This window comes from Phasianus colchicus, chromosome 10 (assembly GCF_987193195.1).
Source record: "Phasianus colchicus chromosome 10, bPhaCol1.hap1.1, whole genome shotgun sequence".
NCBI lineage: Eukaryota > Metazoa > Chordata > Aves > Galliformes > Phasianidae > Phasianus > Phasianus colchicus.
Window position 1 is genome coordinate 17276043 of NC_143445.1, and position 22132 is coordinate 17298174.

A 22132-nucleotide genomic window follows, 5' to 3' on the forward strand; every position below is an offset into this window, starting at 1 on the left:
AATGAAATGAAGATAAATGAGAAGTATACAAAAAAAGTTTTAGAAAAGAAGATGGAAATTTAGAACTGTTCTTGAATCATCATGAACATCATGAATCACCATGAAACAATGATTAATAATGAAACAAGATCTTCAGTTGTTGGTTTTTGGTGTTTTTTTGAACAGTTTCACTCTGTCTTTAGGCACATACCCGAATGTTTTTAGATCTAGTTTTTACAAGGCCACCACTTCGAACAACATAAACCGGAGCACCGTTTACTTCATTGTCTGCTTTATGTCGTAGCCAGTCTTCATAACCCTGTGAAAACACACATTTATTTTCCAAGGAATAAGCTTGTGAAGCATCACCTCTTTTAAGTAAACATGCTTCAAACAAACTTGCACAGCCTTACGTGGAGTTACTTATTTCTCTACAGTATCAACCACGGCTATTACTCAAGAACCTGAGAAACCATTTACTTTACTCAAGTAGCAAAAGTGCTGAGGAAACATAACTGTCCTGTGTTTCAATAAAACAAACTGGCATTTTGTATGGATGGGATCAACAAGCACTCATTTAGTCTGAGATCTGTATGGATTAATATACCTCAAAACAGGGAACAGTCACTCCTAGTTTCTCTATTTTGTATTATATGCTGATGAATTTTTAATACATAAATTAAGCAGTATTTCTTTACAAGACACTTGGCGTCTCTTTAAGCATCCTTTATCCTGTGCACGTGTGCAAACATTCATGAGAGTGAATCCAGGTGCACTTTTCCTGTCCTGCTTTCATAAGAAATTAATACATTGCTTACTCAACCTAAAATCATGATGACCAATAGCATGATCTCTGACCTGCAAGTCTTAGTACTGCCTGGTAAGTGCTACAAGTGAGTACAAGAAATCAACCTGTCTATGCAAGCAGTTCAGCTGTAATATATCTTTCTAAAAAAAAAAAAAACAAAAAACAAAAACAGTGCCCATATATAAAAAGGTAAGCAAGTATTACTGAATAGCTTTAAGTTCTGCCTCTTGCTCACTAAACCTAGTCAAATAAGCAAGAGATGAATGCATGCATGCATTCAACTCCAATAATAAAAGCAGGCTCACAGGAAGAGTACGTAAGATGTCAATTAGGAATTAGAAAAAAGCTTATTCAGTATAGAAAAGACATTTTCTGGCAGCTGATTCATAAACTTACATTAATACATAGAATGAAGTGACTCAGCTACCATAAAATATTATGCATTAAGGAACAAATGATGATTCTTAAGAATCCTCAGAATTCATGAGCTTCTGGTAAAACCACAGAGGATCAAAAAATTCTCCACCACCTCATACATGCTGGCAAGACTTCCATGACTGATTTGCAATAGCAGAGACATTTCCTAGAATGCTTCTATGTGTAAAATAACATGAAAAAGAGTGAAAACCACTTCCACGGAAACTTGCAAACAGAAAAAGAGGATCCCCTGAAACAACATTCATAATCCCAACTCCTCCTATTATGCTACAGAAGTTGTATAAATGTCATAACACAAAGGCTATTAACCAGACGCAGCTGAGAACTCTGAGACTTGACTTGCATTTGAAAGGAAATTATTTGATGAATTCCACATGCTCAAGCATAGTTCTGCAGTTTTACCTTCATGCAACCACACTGTCACTAGCATAAATGAAAGCAGCAAGTACAAAACTACCTAGGTTACTACCAAAAAAGGGGAAAATTTTACTTATTTTACACGCTAAATGCTTAAAAATTATTAAAATGTCACAACAGAAGCCACACAGTGATATTGGGAAATTAGAATCCTGTAACTCTCCAAGGCTCTTTTCTAGTTAGGATGAAAAACTTCAAAAGTCAGTACCTACAGATCCTTGTTAAAGGTGACTGACAGAAGAAAACAAGAACTCAAGGAAAAACAAGTAACCTTGGGATGTTTGTCTCATAAATCTGAACAGCTGAGCAATATGGGCATTTGGCAGAGAACAGAAATTTACCTTCTTTAGAAAATACAGATTTCAGCGCTTTCCCCATCTGACACCTACTGCCTGCAACACAATGGTGATACCTCACACCAGGGAATTCTTAAGAGCCAACTTCCTACGGCCAGCGTAAGTGCCCCCAAAGTTTACCCACTGCAGCATTTTTGAGTACCTTATCCTCACTTGAAAATGGTGCAAAAAATACTATCAAAAGAAAGATGCAGGAGCACTGTTAAAGTTCTTAATTGCATGAACAGAAAACAGATAAAAATCACTCTGATTATATCTTTAATTCCTCCTAATAGAAGAGCATCTGTGTACTTTAGGCAAGAACAAATTTAAAGCAGCCTGCAAACCGCATTGCATGGTTTTCATTCTCAGTTTACTTGCATATTTAACCAAATTCTGCAAAGCATTTACTTCTCATTCATATGGCAATCATGTAAACATCCATGTGTCCAATAAACTTCTTTGCTAAATACTTAAGAACTTACTGAAACGCATCAAGTTCCCTAAAGTTCTTTAGAAAATGTTATCTTCACAAAATAAAAAAATAAAAAATCTGTTGTTCTGTTTTTCTTGACTTTGTTATTTTTGATTCCTCTGTGGACTGCGTAAGAATCTTCAGAGGCAGGAGGAGGAAAGTGTTCCAAACTAACAAGTTTGACAAAATGACACAGCATGAGTTGCATCATTTTGCAGTCTTTACGTCCTTCTTCTGACCTAGGTGCAATTGCACTTCTGATAAGAAAAGGTTCCATCTCCTTGGCTGAGATTAAAATACAGTGAAGTTCTGAGGTTTGATAGGGATACCAAGTTAACAGGCCTTATGAAAACATGGTAGAGCTTTTCCATCTGCTGCTGAACTTCTCAAACACAAATACAGATAACGCCTCTCATTTCCTTTTTATCTTTGGAAAGACCACTGAATTACAGTTAAACATTTATCCCATGTAATTTGTACCCTGAAGTTCTGCTAGAAACTTCTTCCTATTCCACTTCTGGTGGAGAGAAAATGGGAACTGGTTTGGAGACCACACAGGGTGTTTTCCTCTGCATTCCAAAAGAAGATTTATATTTCCTTCTGTTCAAGGGCAGTCTGTTGGAAAGAGTACACTGAATTGTCTTTCCAAGATAAGAGCTTGTGAATATTGTTTGCCCACTTTGCAGCAGGTAGAATAAACACAAGAGTCCATCAGATCAGATTCAGTGGTTCCAATAGCCCTTGAAAATAAATCTGAAATGGTCAGAAAAAACTCATAATGCTCACCAACTCTCATATGATTTGAATTTTCCAGAATGAATTTCAGAATCTCTGTTCTTTTCAGGTGATGGTAAAATACTTAAACTTCCCAATGTAAGACTGGACATTGGGAAACAAGAAGGCAATAGATCATCTTGGACTATACTGGACTTTTAAAAAGTTTTTCCAAAAAAATACAAACCACCCTAATATTTGTAACCAACTTTCAACGTCTGCTTCATCTTGTACAGCTTTGAAAAACATTTTCTACAATGATAGCTCCTGAATACATTTTTTGGCATTAGCACAGCAGCTGAATTGGGTTAGGGTTCTGCATATATTAACTGCACAGCAACAAACCAAATGGCAATTCAGAGATTTCTACAGCAGCAAGTTCCCCTCTGCCCCAAACACCAATCTGACTGAAAACCAGAGCTATTTTTATTTTAGCCTACTTCAGGGTGGTTTTGGGTCTTGCTGTCACAAGAGGCAAACGGACATTCCAACTTCAACTCCAAAAAATTCTCCTGCTTAATTTTCAGTTGCTATGACTGAATGTCTTCTCAAGTCAGCACTGTCTAACCCTCAGAAGGGGCTAGCTCCTGATAACTATCTGTCTGCAAAAACAACTATAGTTTCTAGCCACAACACCACTTTATTTCAATGCTTGTTTCTTTCTCTCTCACCTTAAGGGTTAGAAGAAAGCAGAAGATTCTTTTTCTACGTTAGCCTTAAAGGGTTTGTAGGTATTACCAGGATCCAGTCCAGCTTAAAGAAGATTCCTACCCAACTCAGAAGATTTTTCTTATTTCAAGTGCTATAAAGTATTCCAAAATGTTTTATGCAACTGAAAAAAAAAAAAAAGCAGAAGCTTCCCAAATGGTATCTTTTACCTGGTATAGGATTATAGTTAATGTATATTTCATGCCATGAAACATATCCCTTGGAGCAAAATTTGCCTTTTAACTACTGACATACATGGGTTGCACCACATACCCAAGCTCCTTTCTCACAGTTATAGAGAAGGATTCATTTTAATATGTAGCGAGGTGTGCCAAAGGAATAAGCAAAGGGCTTTCCAAAAAGGCCTTATAACAAGTGACATGTAATGCTGAGACAAAAATGCTGTCTGACAGTCATTCACTGTCCATTTAAGGGTACTACGGTGAGTCAGTGAGAGCTTGACAACTAAGCAAAATGACAAAGTGTCTAACAAGAAACATAAAATACACAAAATATTTCTGAAGACATCACTTTTTAATTGTTGTTGTTTCTAAACATTATCTTGGTCACACTTTGTTAATTAACTTCACCTTAAAAATACAAGATCCATGCTACAGGATTTTTTCCCCTTTACCTGCTTTATGGCTGTCACAGTTATGACAAAGAACAATGGCAATCCACTTGTAATAGGACTGGTAGGGGTATCTATCATGAGCTAAAAGAGAAGAAAATGTAAAAATTAGCCCCAATTTGATTTTACAATTGTATTAAAAAAAAAAACCCAAACCCATGACAAGTGTTTTTTCAAGTTCTATAGGGATTTTACTGCACATCCTTTAGTCTTGAACAAAAGTCAATTCCTGACATCTAAACAGATGTCAAGATTGGTACAAAGGTGCTAGGCCACAGAACAGACTTAATCACATCTGTAATGCACGTGCCAATCTTATGACTCATTGCTAAAATATATATTTTCACCTGATGAAGTCAAATCTACATTTTGCTACGCAGTTTCACCATTCTATACAATCAACTGCTTTACAACAGCACAGAACATAACAAACACTTCAGAAGTGAAAATGAAGTTAAAAACAGCAGTTGCCAGCAGTTCAGATATTAAAGAAGCCCTTTTCTTAGACTGCTCCTTTTTGGTTCCTCCAACATGCGCATTTCACAATTTGTGCTATCATTGCTTTCATGCCAAAGTGCAGTGTATACACTAAAATGTGTGCGTGGGGGGGAAGTGGTATGCTGGTGGCTCTTCTCTGCTGCAGGAAAAAACATCATGGTCAAGTGCTGCAAAGAAAATATACACAAGAGGGCTATTCAAAACCACAGACATTGATTTGATTCACTTTACCTGAGACTTATGGCATTGCTTTGGGAACCATTAAAGAAGAAAAAGAAAATCACATGTGAAGTTTACTCTATTAAGAGCCAAGAGCCACAGAGAAAACAGCTTATGACATTGCAACACGTGCACTATTTATTTATTTGAGATGCAGACAACTTTGAAAACACAACAAAATCAGAGCTAGCTTGCAGTATCGCGTGTTCTTCAACTGCAGCATTACAATTTCAGCCCAGCAGCACCCTGTCCCAGACAGCCCCTGCCAGGAGCCTCTAGTTATGGCTGGATAAGCGTAACTATGACATTTCTGCCATTTGCAATCTCTTCTTCTTTCTCAAGATGGGCTCACATGTTAAAGGGGGGCAAGTTTTCTACTGGTGGAATCACCATGGCATATTGCTCCTTTTCTTATTTCACCAGAATGCCACAGACCAGTGCCTGCTACAAGGTGGACACACATCCATTATACAACTGGTCAGAGCATCACGCAACCAAAATGCAGTCTGCCACTATGTTTCTGGCATGCATATGTGAGGTGGACAGTGTGGATCGGATTGTACTTCACATTTATAAATAAGAACTTGCCCCAGCCCTGTCATCCCCAGTGGAATAAAGTGGCATTGACAGACACTGCATTGTGGTGACACAAGATTCATACTACAGAAAAGATACCATGGTGATCAAATGTTAAAGGCATCTTTGCCTTGTAAAAAGAAAAGTATAATGCATTAATTGAAATTCTAGATGAGATTTGAATAAAAACAAAATTCTGTTCAATAGAAAAACAGCAACAAAGAACAAAAATGACTGCAGCTTTATTCCTATTATGTTTCCAAGAACAAAGACACATAACACAAGACATACAAATTAGGGTCTTCATTCAAGTCATGAATTAAGAGAAGAATAAGATAACGCTCTGAATAGAAGTTCTGCCTTTAGGTTCACATCGGTTCATGGACATTGTGTTTAGACATTACTTAAGTCTAAACTAATAGTTTGAAAGAAAAGTGATTGAAATTGAATTACGTAAGTAAATTTGCATTAGGAAGAAACAAAAGCTTGAAAAAAGCAACACTTTGTGGTAACCGTAAGTAGCATTTACATTCTCTCTCTGGCATGCTCCCATCTTTCTTGTGCTATGATCCACTAATCAGTATGGAACAACACAACAGGAAGGACAAAGTCAATAGTCCTAACTATGACAACAGAACAGGAAGCCACAACAGTATGATTTTAGCAATTCCTAACACAAGAATTTTCAGCCTATTACAAAGTTCATTCTTTTTAAATGTGAAAGAAAAAGATCATGGGACACAAGAGGCAATGGATTAACAAATGCACAACTATCTGTGCTACTTATACATGACACAGCCAAATCTTATGAGCACTTCAGTACTCCTGTTTTTGTCATGAGGCACCACCTTTTACAGGTGCATAATGTAATGTAATATGTACATATGTAGTGTAATTATGGTCAATCACCATGGAGGGTTGTACACATGTCAAGTATTTTACTTCACACTGAAAGAAAAGTTTATGTAACCCAAAATCCTGTCTCTTAGATATGAACCGAGTCTTTCAAATGGTAATCTCTCTCCCTACCATCTCTCACTTATCCTTCATCTAAGTCTGCAATAGCTCTAGAGAATTTAAATACAATTACAGAGCAGGAGGTACAAATATCACAGTAAATTTACAGACTAATCCCTTCAATACACTCGTAGATGTTCTTAATTAAAAGAAATATATCTGGCTACAAAAGCCACAGTGATATTTTTGACCTATACTTTACTGGCAGCTCTGATACCTTCAAATCTGATAAACTGTCAGCCTTAGCTGTAAATTCTGTGTGCTCCTTTTATGTGAATTTGAGGAATTTAGAACTGCATGACAACCTTGTATTGATATACAAAAGTAAGATTCCATACAGAACAAGAATGTGCAACACTGTCCAATTTGAAGAAAGCAAACTTCAAACTTTACCAGCAAAGCTGGAAATGTATTGTTTTTACAGTAAACTGAGAAGTTAAATTCATAGAATGGAAAGTGAGCGGCAGAATCCACAACACAAACGGCAATTACCATCTTTATTTCTATGGCTAAACTGAGTATTATTCACTTACCTGAACCAAAAATATTATCAGAAAATAAAAGTTGGCTATTCTTCTGAACTGTTCAAATAAGTTTTTTGGAACAAAATTCCACACTGTATACTGAAGGCAAAAAAAAAAAAGAACAGTTACAACATGCTGAACAGTGGAATTCATTTTCTCTCCCTTCAAACTCCCTTAACTCCCAATTTTCCATCTGCCCTCCCCAAACTGCGTCTTGGCAGTGCCCTACTCCCAAAAAGAACAGCTGTATCCAATCTCATGGGCCCATGAAGGGCATCTAGAAGGAAAGCAGGAGTAGCAACTGCGTTGCCTTTACAGACAACGTTTTAACTGTTCTCATGCCAATTTGGATAGGAGCAACAAGACTTATCTAGCTTCTTGTAGCCAGGCTACCGGAGAACAGATTTATTCTTGCAGCTATACCCTTTCTCTCCTACACTTCAATGACAAAACACCCCCCCCATCCTATCAGTTCTGTTGATTCCTATCCAAGGCCACACCAGGAGGGAACCTGCAATTGCAGCTCCTTGCTTATGATATAGCAATTTTATAAATCCTCACATAAAAAACCCTTCACCCTTCCTATTAAACCACATCCAGACATGGGCTAAACTAGCTTAAAAGCCACTTTAAAAGGCCTGCCTGACCAACATCATTCTAGACATAGGCTCTGGGAAGAGAGTGATGGAACATACCAAGTATTTTCCCTTACCTTGGATGATATGATTCTGTTGTCTGCAAACTTCTGAGGAATATAATGGCCATGCTGGGGAAAACGATTTGCTATATAAATAGTTCGTGTATCGCTTTGATGCGGTGGGTCAAAACCCTAGAACACAAAATGAAAAAAAAAAAGATGGTCAGGAAAGACTACTTTTATTATCTGTTGTTTAAAAAAATACATACATCTGCCAGCATTGTGCTCAAAACTGATACTTAGCTATGAAGGAACAGATTTAGAACGCTGACTTTTGAATCAGAAATAAAATTAACCTGGAAACTCAAGTCTGCCGCGTCAAGAGAATTTACAGAAGCTGAATTTAAAAAAATCCAATTTTTGCAGTTGTGCACTCATTCTGGAAAATGAAAGAAAAATAAATTTTAAGGCTCAAGAAAGTCTCACGAAAACTGAAGGAGAAAAGCAGCAGAAATGGAGATGAAAATATGTGAACTATGGAAAAAAAAAAATCACGGCTGTGCCCACAGTAGCTCCAATAGATCAAAAGAAAAGACAAAACAAACAGGTCATACTACTATGCTGTGATAACTGTCTTTTGTACGAGTTCTCATCAGCTTAAAAATGAAACCATACACGCCTGACTAGACCTCAGAGTTTTTCACCAGCAAATTCAATCTCCAAATACAGGTAGGCTAATCTCAAAATTGACTCTACCACTGATTCACACATTAATGACAGCAACAGTGAAAGCAAACACACAAATTTTACTCAGAAACACTTTGCAATAGTTTTCAGTCAAAACAGCAAATCTGAGTGTTGCCCTTTGGAAGCAAAGCCTTGCTTCATGTCTAACACTCAGGATTTTCATCAGTTGCCTCTGCAAGCAGAGAGGAATGCAGATATTAAACTGAAACATGGAATGCAGGTATTAAACTGAAACGTGACGTATAAAGTAACATGATGTATAACAGAAAACATGAGTTATAGTACAAGGCTGAACAATAACCAGCAAAGAGCAAACAAAGTGAGGTGACAGCCTAAGGCAGAGGAAACTCAGGAAATGCTAGCACATCTTCCAGTATAAAGAATGTTTCCAATGAGAAGTAATCTGAAGGGTAAGGAAGAATAGAAGCAGGCTTCAGCTGCAGCGGTGGAAACTTAGTTTTGGTGCTGGCAAGGAATAAACAGAACCCAAACCAAGTCATGCGGGAAGGCGGTGATGTGTCCGTAACACAAGGGCTTATATCTAGGTCACTCTCGCCTATCTTCACTAGAGCCTTTCCTGGGGCTACATGACTCACAGAGCCTTTGCCAGCTCCTGTATTCTGGCCTGGAGAAGCAGGTGATAGCAAGAGACAACAAGAGAGACACATAGTTCAGATAACAGTCCAAGATAATGACTAATATACAAACTAAAAACCTCTACCATAGGGTGCAAACCAGCAATTAAACTTGGAACTGTCAAGTTGTTCCCGCCAGTGACTGTGTGGTAAGTCATGAATCTCAGCACGAGAGTCAGACGTTTATCTTTGAACTGACAAACATGATTTGTGTCGTATACGGCCTCGTTTTCTGACGCCAAGAGAAAGGACAACTGATAAAAGAGGCAGAAAGGGCATTACCAGTTCCAGCACTGGCAGTGAGGAATTTACCTCTGCAGTTGCATTGTTCTACTCGTGAAACCAGGCTCAGAGCTTGGTTGATCTCTAATAAGAACTGGTATTTCAGAGAGCTCCAACAGAAGAGACTTCCATACCAACAACCATGGGGGTGACGAACAGCGAGCACAACAAGAAATGATAGATGCAAGCAAGAATCTTCACTCACCCATAAAATTCTCTAATGCAAGACATGACCTATGTTCACATCTAGGACAGCGTCATTTAAAGACGTAATTAAAAAATCCTTTCAAACCTGCAAGTTACTGCATTAGTCATCATTAATAGAGAAACATTTCAACTTCAGAAAGAAAGAGGTGCAGAAGAAAGAAGGGGGTAAGAACAGGAGAGTTCTGAGAGACCTGAAGGAAAACAAAGCTCCTCCGATGAGCAGCACAGCCACAGCAGTCACACCGTGGTGTGGAAGGCCGTGCAATGATAAGAGAGAGGTGAAAGAGCAGAAATTGGAAAGGACTGGAGAAGTGTACATACAGGATGCCAAAAATACAAGGAAAGAGCTGTTCACAACTCTGAGAAAAGGAATATCAACATGAAAGCAAGATATCTGCTGAATGCTGACATAAAATTAAAAAAAAAAAAAGAAATGTTGCAGCAGAAGCAGTTTGGAGATGGCATTTGTGGCATACTATTTGTAAATCACTACAGAAGATGCCACAATATAGTTGTTCTACAAATTAGAGAAACACTGTGCTAAATTAGTAAGAGCAGGCACACAGATGTATCTCAGAACATGTCTGGCGCTCACAAAATGCCAGATTCTCTCACTTTGGAAAGTCACATTCTCCATTTCAAAATGACTGAATGTAAAGCAGGGGGAAAAGTGAAAAAGCAAAGAAAGCAACGGGTAGCCTTGCAGTGGTGGTAAATGGCAATCTCTGTGCTTCTCACTCAAAGTTACTGAAATAAATGAAAAATGTCAGTCACTCCAAAATCACAGATATTTTTTACTGCAGTACTTTTATTTTCCTTTTAGGTCACTATCTGAGCTCCTGCTCAAGGACCACTTTTAGCAGGGAACAGCTCTGCTCAAACAGACCAAACAGGTTACAAGCAAGAGATGTATTTTCTAAATCAGAACCTCAAGAAGTTACAGCTGCAGATGCGTGACTAAAACAGATTAAAACTGCAGCTCACACAGGTCTAACTCTGTTTTGTTCAGATCTACCACAGCAAAGTGCCAACGCTGCTCACACAGCAGACCCATGGTGACAGTGCAGGAGGCAGACAGGCTGAAGACACAAACCTCTGGAGCTGCAGAGCTCTGGCTGGCAGAGGATGCACTCCTGACAGCCCCAGTGAGCCGACCACAGCCACAGCAGGGAGTGAGCAGCAGAGCTGGGACAGGAACCCACATCTCCTAATCTTTATTTCTGTCACCATGAGAGATGTTTCAAAACTGCCCAGCAACTCTGTCATTAGATAATTATCTAATGAGAATTCTTCTCCAGAGAAATTTTAATTATGCTTCCCTTCCAAGAAGGTTTAACTTCTATGCAGAATTTAATTGTTCAGGAGGAGAAACTGCTGTAACTCTCCTATTACTATAGGACAATTGCCACAGATGCTGCTCCTGCTGCAGCAGCAGCCTGTAGTCCAAACCTCTGCCCAAGGGGAACAGGGCAGTAGCTGCACAAAATCCAGCAGAGCTGCAGGAAGCACACTGCTTCCTAATTTTGCTTGGAAGCAGCTTCTTTCTCTATTTCTACAGTCATTATGGAACTGAGCTGCAGAATTAGAGTAACGGGCCATTCTCAAAGGGTTTCTGCAGTGAAGTAGCGTGAGTAGAGAATCCCTACACCAAGTTTTGGGTCTTGAGAAAAAAAAAAACATAGTTGTCACTGATACTTTTCAATAGAAGTTTCTTTTCCTACTGCTGCCAAGTGAAGTGATTCCTACCTAAGTCACAGCCCATTGACTTCATAACAAATAAAGCAGAGTTTATTGCAAAACCTGATGTTAAAGACTTCTTAATCTGGTGTATTACATGAATCCACTGTAAATAAACATCAATTTTGACCATAAGATTGACTTGTTTTCATCCTTTCATGCTGCAAATTAAATATAGATTTATTGGCTGGAGCTTAGCCAATCAGCTTTGCTTTCTCTTTTTTTTTTTTTTAAAGCACAAACCAGGCCTCATCTACCACTGGAATACACTATTTCATCTTCACTACACAACAGCCTAATAGAAAATCTGCACCCAGATAAACGTGACATATTTGTTTTTTGAAACAGCTGAAATGAACATGACTTATATACAACACAGCAATGTCTGAGTCAAGCTGATTTACAGCAGAAAGGCAGGCTAATTTTTTGGAAAAGAGAAAAAAAAATGTAAGGTGATTCATGTTTGGTTTTTTTAGAATATAAATCGGTACTGACTCTAACCAAACTCAGAGGCATTTTTAGTGAACACTTCAGTAGTGATTTCCTCAGTGTTCTGAGTTAGACAAAGACATCCTCCGCGTAATAAATTCAGCTCCTCTTAACCAGCATAGAAAACATCCTTGGGAACCAAGGGGAAACTTCTGACTGTGATTCTGTGCTATTTCTTTGATGGAAGAAACTGATTCCAACAGCCACCTCTCCTCTGCTTCCCACATCATGCCCCCAGCACACCGCCGTGCTGGGAACTGCCTGCACGGCCCTATGGTAAAGCAGAGTGGGAAGCTGACCTGGCTGGAAAGCCACCATGCTCCAGTTGCGTGCTGTTGAGTTTTTTTTAATGGATCAGATCCCTAAAACAATCAATTACGTGGCCAACACAACTGCTTGGCCAGCACAAAGTAAACACACAGCACAGGAGAAGTTCTGCATTGCTGCTGCTCAAGCAGCAGGAGCACGAATAAGGAATTGGGTAACTGAGGAAATAAGCAGAGTAAGCAAATGAGAAGAAGCACCACAAAAAAGAACTGTGCAAAGGAAGAGATGGCCATCCCATCACTGCAAACATAAAGAAAAAAAGAAAAGAAAACCCTCCTTCATCTACTGCAAACATGTACTTCACTAATATCACTACTACAAAAGCTTACCCTAGGACAGCGTGCCTTCACACCCTCCGCAAGCACTGTGAAGCATTGTTAAGTGAGACAGCAGAAATCTGCAGATCTCTCAACTAGGACTAGGATTAGTGACACATGAGACCAGAACACAACAAATCAGTTGCTGTTTCCAGCTTTGTAACACATGCATCAATAGCTACAAGCTTTCTGACAAGATCTGCCTACAAACAGTATATTAACAATCTCCCCGTGTTTCTTGATCATTCTCATTTTGTACAGGAAAGTTCAAAAAAAAAAAAAAAAAAGGAAAATCCTGTTTGTGAGGAGAACTCCTGCTACAGAACCAGTATTCAGTGACAGGGCTGAAAGAAGGAAGGCCCGAGCAGAGGCTCCTCCTCATTTCAGAAACCACACTGAGCACAGCTCAGGAAAGCAGCAGCCCTCCACAACGCCCTCCAGACATCATGTGCTGAACAATACGTACTGAACAATTAGTTTACAATACTAATAAATATAACTGAAGTCTGTCCCAGGAACTTACCCGGGAAGGTGACCAAGCACAGCTACAGAAACACCATGGCATTTCCCAGCAGATATCCCCAAAGTCTGCTATTACTGCTATTACCTGCAGCCAATACATGGTTTGATTAAAGCTGTTCTGAGGAAATTAACTTTCTTGCTTTGGATTTTTTTTTTAATATACATGGAATAACTTTCCTTTAGTCAGATAAGATGATCTATTCACACTCCATGCACATTTTCAGAAGCTTGTGTACATTTATACTCAAAACAGCTAGCAATAATTCTTCCAGTCATCTAGCTGGGCAGTAATCAAACTGAATTTGTCATATCAAAGGTTAGCGTGAAGGAAGAAACAGCCTCTCATAACAATTTTAAACAAGTAGTGAATCAGCTGAAGTACCCCGAGGTTTACATAGCACTGTGCAATTTGTTCCTTGCCCTTTTAAATATTACTGCAGTAAAGACACAAAAGTGCATTGCAAGTTGTGCACCGCTCAGGCTGTGTCCTCTTCCTGCTCACAGGGCTGCAGTTGTTTAACAACCCATTTTGTAACTTCCCAAAACACCTATTGTCAGAATACACTATTTGGGCAAACACTGGAGGAAACGAGATCATGAAAGCAAGAAAGGTTCCCCTCACAAAGTCAATACATAAATAGTTAGTACTGTGTTCAGAGAGGTCATACTGGTGCTTGGAACAAAGGCCTGGTCACATGCAGCTCAAGCCATTCTTAGTTTCATTTATTTTGTCAGAATGCCCATCAGATGCCCACAAAAAGAATTTGGAAAAATCCCTGCTTAAAAACAAAATGACCATCCACTCCTTGTTTCCCTGCACAAGAAAGGAGTGAGCCCAAGCAGCCTCCTCTACCTGTGCCAGCTCCCCAGCTGACCGACGCCAAACACACTGATCCTGTAACACCAATAAACCCAATGGGAAAAGCCAGCTGACAATGCAAGTTGGCCTTTCTACCTGAGCTCTTTCAAAGACCTATGAGATGTTCAGCTCTGGCAGCAGTGAAAAATTGTAACAGAGATTGAGGGACACAGCTTAATTTTAAAATAATCCAAGTTTACATCAGCTAAGGAACAGGCCTCCTCCTACGCCTCTACAATCCAAATCACAGCATTTATGCAGCATAATCCACTGCAGACATCATAAGAAACAAATGTCTGTCTTCAACAGAATTCCAAATTTGCATTTTTTCCACAATATTATTAGAATTCTTATGCTCCTGCATTCAAATTATTTGATTACCCTAGTGCCTGTAAGATATTCCTCCTCTGTCATTAACAGCCTCCCCAAAAAACATGCACTTGTGGGATGACACACATCCACCCCTACCAGTGACCTCTAACCACACACCCTGCACTATCCAGATAGAACAACAAGTTTAAAAAAAAGACTGTTGTATTGCTGCAGAGGGACAAATGTGCTAGTAATAAGAAGTGAATGAGGAAATCACTAAACAAGAGGAAAATGGCAGCAGAGACTTCTGGCAAAAATCAAACACACGCATGGCAAAGCAATCTGCTTCAGAGATGACAGAAAAATGAGACTTTTCAGTGAAAGTGCATTTAACTCTAGAAGGAATGTAGTGACCATTCAGATTTTAAGCAGAAAGTCACAAGCTCATGGAAATGGCTGGTGGTCTCCTACCTACTGTGCAAGGCCATTCAGAGGTTTTTTTTTTTTTACCTTAAATAAAAATAAAAATTGAATTATGATGGTCAAAGAGGTCTATCAGAAGTTGAAGCTTAACAGTATCTGTAGTCCAAACTCTTTGTTCTTTTGCTTACAAAGTACATTAAGTTTATTTTCACTGAAAATATATGAAGCACTTTGATCACATGAAGTGCTACAGTTCTGCAATGCTCCATCACACAGAAATAGCAGCAGCCAAGCCAACCAAATCACTCCAAGAGGTACAGACCCAGTACAGTACATGAAACATTCAACACAGAATTCCTTCACATGCCTTGAATAATCATCACAGCCTCTAAATAAATAAATAAATGTCTAATCATACTCTATTCATGGTTACTGGATTCATTCACTTAATGCTAGAGGCAAAGAAAAAAAATTCTGCTGTGAAATAAGGCATTCAAATCTGTGTCACATCATAAACTTTGTTTTTCACTAAAAATTACAAAGCAGTGTCAAACTTGCAGCTAGCCATTTCACCACACATAGAAACTACATTTGTCAGTTCTGTGACTGGACAAATACAAAAGAATCACGCATCTCTTCACTTGCTTGGAAACTACAGGTACTATTAATGCAGAATGAAATGCTGTTTGCCCACTGTTTTGAAGAGCCATTAATGAACCTGTTTCATACAAGCAGGTTCCTGCCCTGTGCTACCCACACAGCTGTTGTCCCATGTGAATACTGACCAGCTTTGTATTCAGTACTCAGATGATTTCCAACACGCAATAGTTACTGGCGTCGATCAGCTCCTGCACTGCAAGTCCAATACATATTTCCCTTCAATATGAAAAAGAACTTGAAAGTTCTTCCAAAAACACCCCAGGCCCTGGATAATAAACCTAATGGCTTTTTCAAAAACGTGTGTCAAAGTTGCACTGGCGATCGCTCTGACAGTTGTTGCTTAGCAAATTTCAGGGAAGGAGAACTCAGTTCACAGCTAGAACTGCCTGGTTCCTCCTTCTAACAGGTTTGATAAAGTCTGCTCCATAAACATCACAGATTTGAGGCTACTCCTTTTATCAAATACCACTCTGGGTTTTAATTCCTTTTCAAACATGATTTAGGAACTAAGCATTAATTTAATGTGCTGCTTTCAGACATGTCTACATACATCTTCATCCCTAATGCTCACTAAATCATAAGCTCCCTTTCTGTTTTGTCATAATTCTTTTTCCAGATATTTAAATATCTGCAGAGGTCAATACAGCCACACGCAGAACTAGCACAGAGAGATGCATGGGAATAAAGGAGTAAGTAAATGCAACAACACATAGCAAAATACACTTTTTGGTGTATGACATATAAAGCTTTTCCTTGTACAACATTCAGGATGGAAACAAATGGCTTCCTTGTGCCTGCATCATTATCTCCCCGCTCCCACAGTTACTTTTACTCTCCAAGCAAACAAGAAAAAAGACTTCTTAAGGCACAGGACGTGGGAAGCCAAGGAATGGCAAGGTCTTCTAAATGATGGCGTGGCTGTTGTTCTTACTGTCTGTCTTTTCCACCACTGCGTGCTATCGCTAAGCAATTTCATTTTAGTTCTGTTGTTGTTATTTCTCTTTTTCTTCAAACAGTACACAGCTGAAAAGGGGTTCGTATACTAAAAAAAAAGTCTAGCAGCAAATGTCAACTGTGTTTTGCTGAACAGATCACTGTGCTTTAACAGAGCTGTTTTGTCAGATCTATCTTTCTGCAGCTTTAATCTCTTGACTTAAAAGAGACAGATGCTAGAAGTTAAAGGACTTTTTTAGAAGATACGTTGTAGATGCCTTGTCCTCAGAGAGGCAGTGGTAAATGCAGTCATGACAACAGAGGACATCACAGTAAGAGAAAACAACAGCTGCCAATCCATCCAAAACTAGGAAAATCGAATACCAACTGAATAACACAGATGGTAAATGATTTCATTCAGCACAGATTTACTTGTCTCAGACTGTACGTTTTATCTTCTGAGGAAAGTTTAGAGGTTACCCCCCAAACCCGTAACTAGACATTAAGGCAGCTATTAATGGAGCAGGACCTCCACAGTAAAGAGGTAACAGTCCTCGAAACTGTTGTGGACAACTGGAAATCCAACATAATAAAAACCTGCTGCTAAAAAGGCTCGTGGCTAGGAAAAAAAGCAACTAAAAAAAACCAACACGATCAGATACAGGTTAAATCTCCAGTCTCACAGCAGCACAACACATCCAATCACTCAAATTCACTATTTTTTAAAAACAATTTAAAAAAATAACAGTATTAAGATTGGTTTAATCAGATAGGGTTTTTTTTTTTAATTTTTATTTTTATGAGACAAGATGTAAAACTTCTACACAGTACACAGCCAGCTGGCAGCAGGCAGGGCCAGGCTCCGCACGCTTTGGAACGCACTGTGCTGCAACTGCATCAGCATTCAGCAGTTGCAAAATATTGAAATAAAATAAGGTTAAAAGACCCCAATGCAATTGGAGGACTAGTCTAACAGGTCACAGCCTAAAACCTATGGTCATACATTCTCCTGTGTTAAGAGCAAGTGGATCACAACCTCACAGTCCTCCCCCTAGTTTGGTCTTATCCAAGATTAATGATTCTGATTTTCAAACTGAAGCAGCCCCTGGGCTGTTCCAACACTCTTCTCACTGCGATCCATCGGTGACAGCACAGAAGGCTTTTTAGCTGGGCAGTCTGAACCAGGGGAACTCTCGTTGAGCAAATATATATTTCCTTTCTAAGTATACAATGACTAACAGCCATTCATTTTTTATTAAAAGAGTGCACAGTCATTAGCAGGTAAGAAAAGAGGGGGGGGAGGGGGAAAAAAAAAAAATCACATCCAGAAATCAAAGTAATTCCAGAAGCTGGGATTCTCAGTCATTGGAATAGTTCAAAGTATTTTCAGTATGCAAAAACCCGGCAACTCCTAAACCAAAACAGACCCCCAAACAAATACACAACACCACACACCCCACACCCAAGGACCTGCACAAGACTGATTATTTGAAATGATTAAGTTAGAAAAGCACACACAAGTAAACAAGGAATGCTGTCCTTATTCAGAGTGTAGCGAGCTATTACAGAATGCCATCTGTTCCTCTCAGGACATCTCAACAGATCATAATACCTGAAGGGAAAAAATCTTGACATACAGGCCTGTAGTGCTACTCTATGCAAGGATATTTCCCTGAAGAGCAAAAGTTTTCATTTGAGCTCATACAAAAGATGACCAAATCTCCTACTGATACTGTCCTTGGGAGGAAAACAAAAACCACAACCGAACACAAAACAAGCAAAAGCATTCCCTGTGATCCTGCTGTAGGAAGAAAACAGTCTGCCAAGTACAACCCAACTCTGCTTCTCTTGGGCTGTCCTTCACATCCCATTCTTCCTACTTGCACCAAGAAGAGGGCTGTGCAGGTAGTTCATGCCTCTGCCTTATTGCTCACACAGCACCATGATGCTGCATAACAGATCAGTGGGCTCAGACCCCACAAAACAGCAGCACGGAGGGCAATCCGTGGCCCTGTGCTTACTCAGCAGGACTAATTGCAAAATTCCACAGCTGGGTTCCTGCACACAGCTGTTCTACCACAGCTTTGGAGACCTCCCTGCCAGACTACTCAATCACCGTTACTTTGTTGATACCACTGCAATAGCTCTTATGCTGCATATACACCATTAGGACACAAACGCAGCCCAGACCTGTCACAAATGCATCACACCAAGTGGTACTGGAAGTTACTGAGCGTTACAAACACTGCTTTGTGCTTACGCTTTGCACTAGTACTGCACAAACCTCACCCAGAGAGCTACCATAAGCCATACACTGAACAGCAACGTAGTTTAACGTATCGCATTTGGAAATGTAAATCACGTGTACCATTCCTCGATATTAACAATACTTCCAATCAACTTTTGTTTACTCAGCTGCTTTTCTCAAGCAGAGCTGGCTGTGCCTGTGCTGTTATGCAACCTGCAGCAAATCCACATGCCCACTAACCACCTGCAACCTCCAGGTAACACAGCCTCAACTCGGGCATCCTTCTGCTCAGTACTCCTCTTTCACATGCATCAGGGCATTTTAGTCATTTTTTAACACAAGTAATTATACTCCATTTACCTTCACATTTTTTAATAACTAAAACCTGTTGCAACATAATATTATAATATTGGCTAGAACGCTGCACACTGCTATTGACTTATTGAGCAGTACATTCACTATTAGACAGCATCAGACTGGGAGTGATGAGGAGCTATTGGCTGCTACTGATGAAACAAAGCAAACAGCCAAGTTACCAAAAACTCCTGACAATTTCTAACAAATTCCCACATAGGCAATGAAGATCAAGCAGTAGTTTTACTGTCATCCGTTTTGTTTTTTTTTTATACTGGAAGTCACTTTCATATGTCCACCGAACAAAGCACAGCAAAGTTACCACTTCAAGAACACAGCTGAAACCATCTGAATTGCATATTAGGTCCCCTCATGATTTGCTTCTAAGAACACCTGTTTCATCTTCCCTGCCCCCTTTCACAACTCACGTGAGAACACAGGTTTTCCAGCACATATCTATTCAGGACCATCTCACTAACGAGCAAACAAAACACAGTTCTCTTAAACAAGAAGTTGCAAAACATTCACTGGTTTCATACAGAGTACTTAACAACTATCTTCAGCAAAGTACCAGTCCCTCCTCTTTCTCCTCAGTCCAATACTTCCTCACACCAACGTTTTTCTTTTGTATTACTACAACAGCCAACTTTGATGACTCCCACATACGTGCTTGGTTCCAATCCTCACATACAGACAAGAACAGTTTTCTCAGAATCTCTTGCCACATCGAACACAGGTAAAAATGCATGCTCTGAAGGAATCCAATCCCACACATTCTTCTCCCTTCATCAGAAATATCTCAGACAGACTTTGCCTTTTATTTTTTAATTCAAATAGTCTGAGTATTCCTTAGATGGCAGAGCCATCTACAAACAACCCTGGTTCTGTCATCCCGCTCTTCCCACTTGCACCAATTATCTTTTCAACATCTTTCCCAGGGTTCTCAGCTTTCTGACATTCTTTCTTAATACAAACTACACATCACAGCCATATGAAGCAAGTGTGTGGGATGTATGTTAAACGAATGATCATACACAGGGATGAGCTGTCCGAGTGTCCCTCTGAAGAAATATGCAGTGTGATACCTATCTTAGGCTATGTTTCAACTTAATGAGCTGTGAAACAAAAATCAACATCAAGCAGTGAGGTTTATAGAAAGAAAACCACCAAACCTGTATGTTTGCAGTCATTTCTTCCCTGTTGAAGCATTTTATTATCCCTTTCTTCTACAATTCTAATACTGTCCGTGAAAGCTAGTGCAAGTTTCAAGCAATTATTTTCCCACCAACATTTTACTTTAGAAGAAAACCCTCTTACTGCCAAGAGTATTGCTCATCCTCTTGCACTAAATTTTTTACTTTCTCTTAAGGCCAGACACGTTTCTGGAAAGCTGGCCAGCGTACAGACAGAAAGAAAAGCAGGCATGGTTGATATATGGATTCCTAGCACTGATGCAGTGTCTCCTAATCACTGCTCTACAGCAGCCAACTTTAAAAATCACATTCAACAACCTCAAGCCACCTTCACAGGGAAAAAAAAAAGATAGCTGTTATACCAAGCAAGCTTTATTCTGAAAAAATACGTGCATTCCTGTTACAGAACAGAGAAGTGCAATCAGAGCTCTAAAAGAGTAATTAATTTCCAGGTCAATAGATCTTGGTGCTAAACCAAACCAGTCAGCGCTGTCAAGCTGCCACGGAAACCATCACAGAAAACACAGAGCTGTTAAGGGACTATAACGTGATTTTTAACCTCTCACTGAATGTACTCAATTAAAGCTTGTGGCTTTGCTTTGGTCCACAGGAGAGAGGTAGGAGAATAAAAAAAATAAACAAACACAGAACTCTCTTTTTGCAAAAAGTGATAAAACAAACAAAAGAAATCACTCATGAGACAAACCTTTAAGCCGTAAATACAAAAATGCAAACTAATGTATTACTTCCGTACAAACGTGTGCAACATCTGGGATGTAAAGTAATTGCAAGCAACAGAAAAAGTCTGAAGTAGACTGATTTTACTGCTTCAGAAAATGAAAGAGAAATTACGCAGGCGGCTGCACCGTGCCCTTACAGCACGGGCTGGAGAGCAGAGACCCCGCGGCAGCTTTTCCCGAGCAGCCTCCCCCAAAGCACCGCCACTCACTTAGGTTTCGCTTTCCAAGCCCTAAGCGCAGCAGCAGCTCTCAGGCACGGGGCAGCGCCGCACCCCGCAGCAGGTGCAAAGCCTCCGAAGGAGGAGGCGAGGCCTGCAACCCCAGGTGTGTCAGCCCACAGCGACGGGCCTGCCGTCCTCCCTGAAGTTTGGGGGAGCTCAAGGAGACCACGGCCAAGGAAATGCGCCTTCCCCGCTGTCAACGGGTTTAAAGGAAAGAATAAATCTCAAAATGCCAGAGCAAAACTGCTCCAAGCCCCGGATACGTGTTAGATTAAATAATTAAATAACGATTAAAAAACCCCGAGCGCCGGGTCCTGGATCGCCCCGACGGGAGAAGCGCTCCTTCCCCTCCCCCGCAGCCCTACCGCCCCCAGCCCGGCCCCGCGCCTCCCGGACGGCCCCGCGCGGAGGCCCGAGCCGCGCACGGGGCCGGGCGCCGGCTACACGCGAGGAGGCACCTACCAGCTGCTGCCGGACCCACCGCAACATCCCCGGCGCCGCGGGTCGCGACCCCCCGCGGCGGGGCTCCCCGGGCAGCGCCGCGCCCTCCGCCGTCACTGCCGCCGCCTCAGGCCGACCGCCCGCCGCGGCTGCCCCCCACGGCACGGGGGCCCGAGGCCGAGGCAGGAGCGGCGCAGCCCCCCCGGCGCCCCGCGGCCGCCATCACAGCGCCGCCCCGACACCCGCGGCTCGCGGCGCTGCGGCCGCCCCCGGGAAGTGACGTGTGCGGCGGGAGCGCGGGGCGGCGCTGCGGTGCGGGAGGAAGAGGCGGCTGGCGGTTGGCCGGGCTCGGGGAGCCGGTCGTTCTTTCTGTAGTAGAGCGCGAAGCTTGCTTTTATCTTTTTTCCTCTTTGTGTTCTTGTAAAAAATCGCACGTGCTGCAGCAGTGA

General features: G+C 40.6%; 1 protein-coding gene across 10 annotated transcripts in view; it reads right to left on the reverse strand.

Annotated features, from left to right (window-relative positions):
- ATP11B (ATPase phospholipid transporting 11B (putative)) overlaps nt 1-22132 on the reverse strand; it is an 87139-nt gene that overhangs the window by 37126 nt on the left and 27881 nt on the right. For 9 of the 10 annotated variants that reach the window (XR_016469704.1, XM_090147537.1, XM_090147536.1 and 6 more), the window contains 4 exons: nt 8112-8228; nt 7409-7498; nt 4569-4649; nt 191-298 (listed from right to left, as the gene is read on the reverse strand). Coding sequence is in view for 9 of the 10 variants with exons in the window: in XM_090147537.1 (XP_090003663.1) it covers nt 191-298; nt 4569-4649; nt 7409-7498; nt 8112-8228 (396 nt within the window). In the remaining variant the exon portion in view is untranslated. Of the gene's footprint in view, nt 1-190; nt 299-4568; nt 4650-7408; nt 7499-8111; nt 8229-21704; nt 21885-22132 lie in introns of those variants that run through there. The other variant, XM_031603590.2, reaches the window with a different exon arrangement.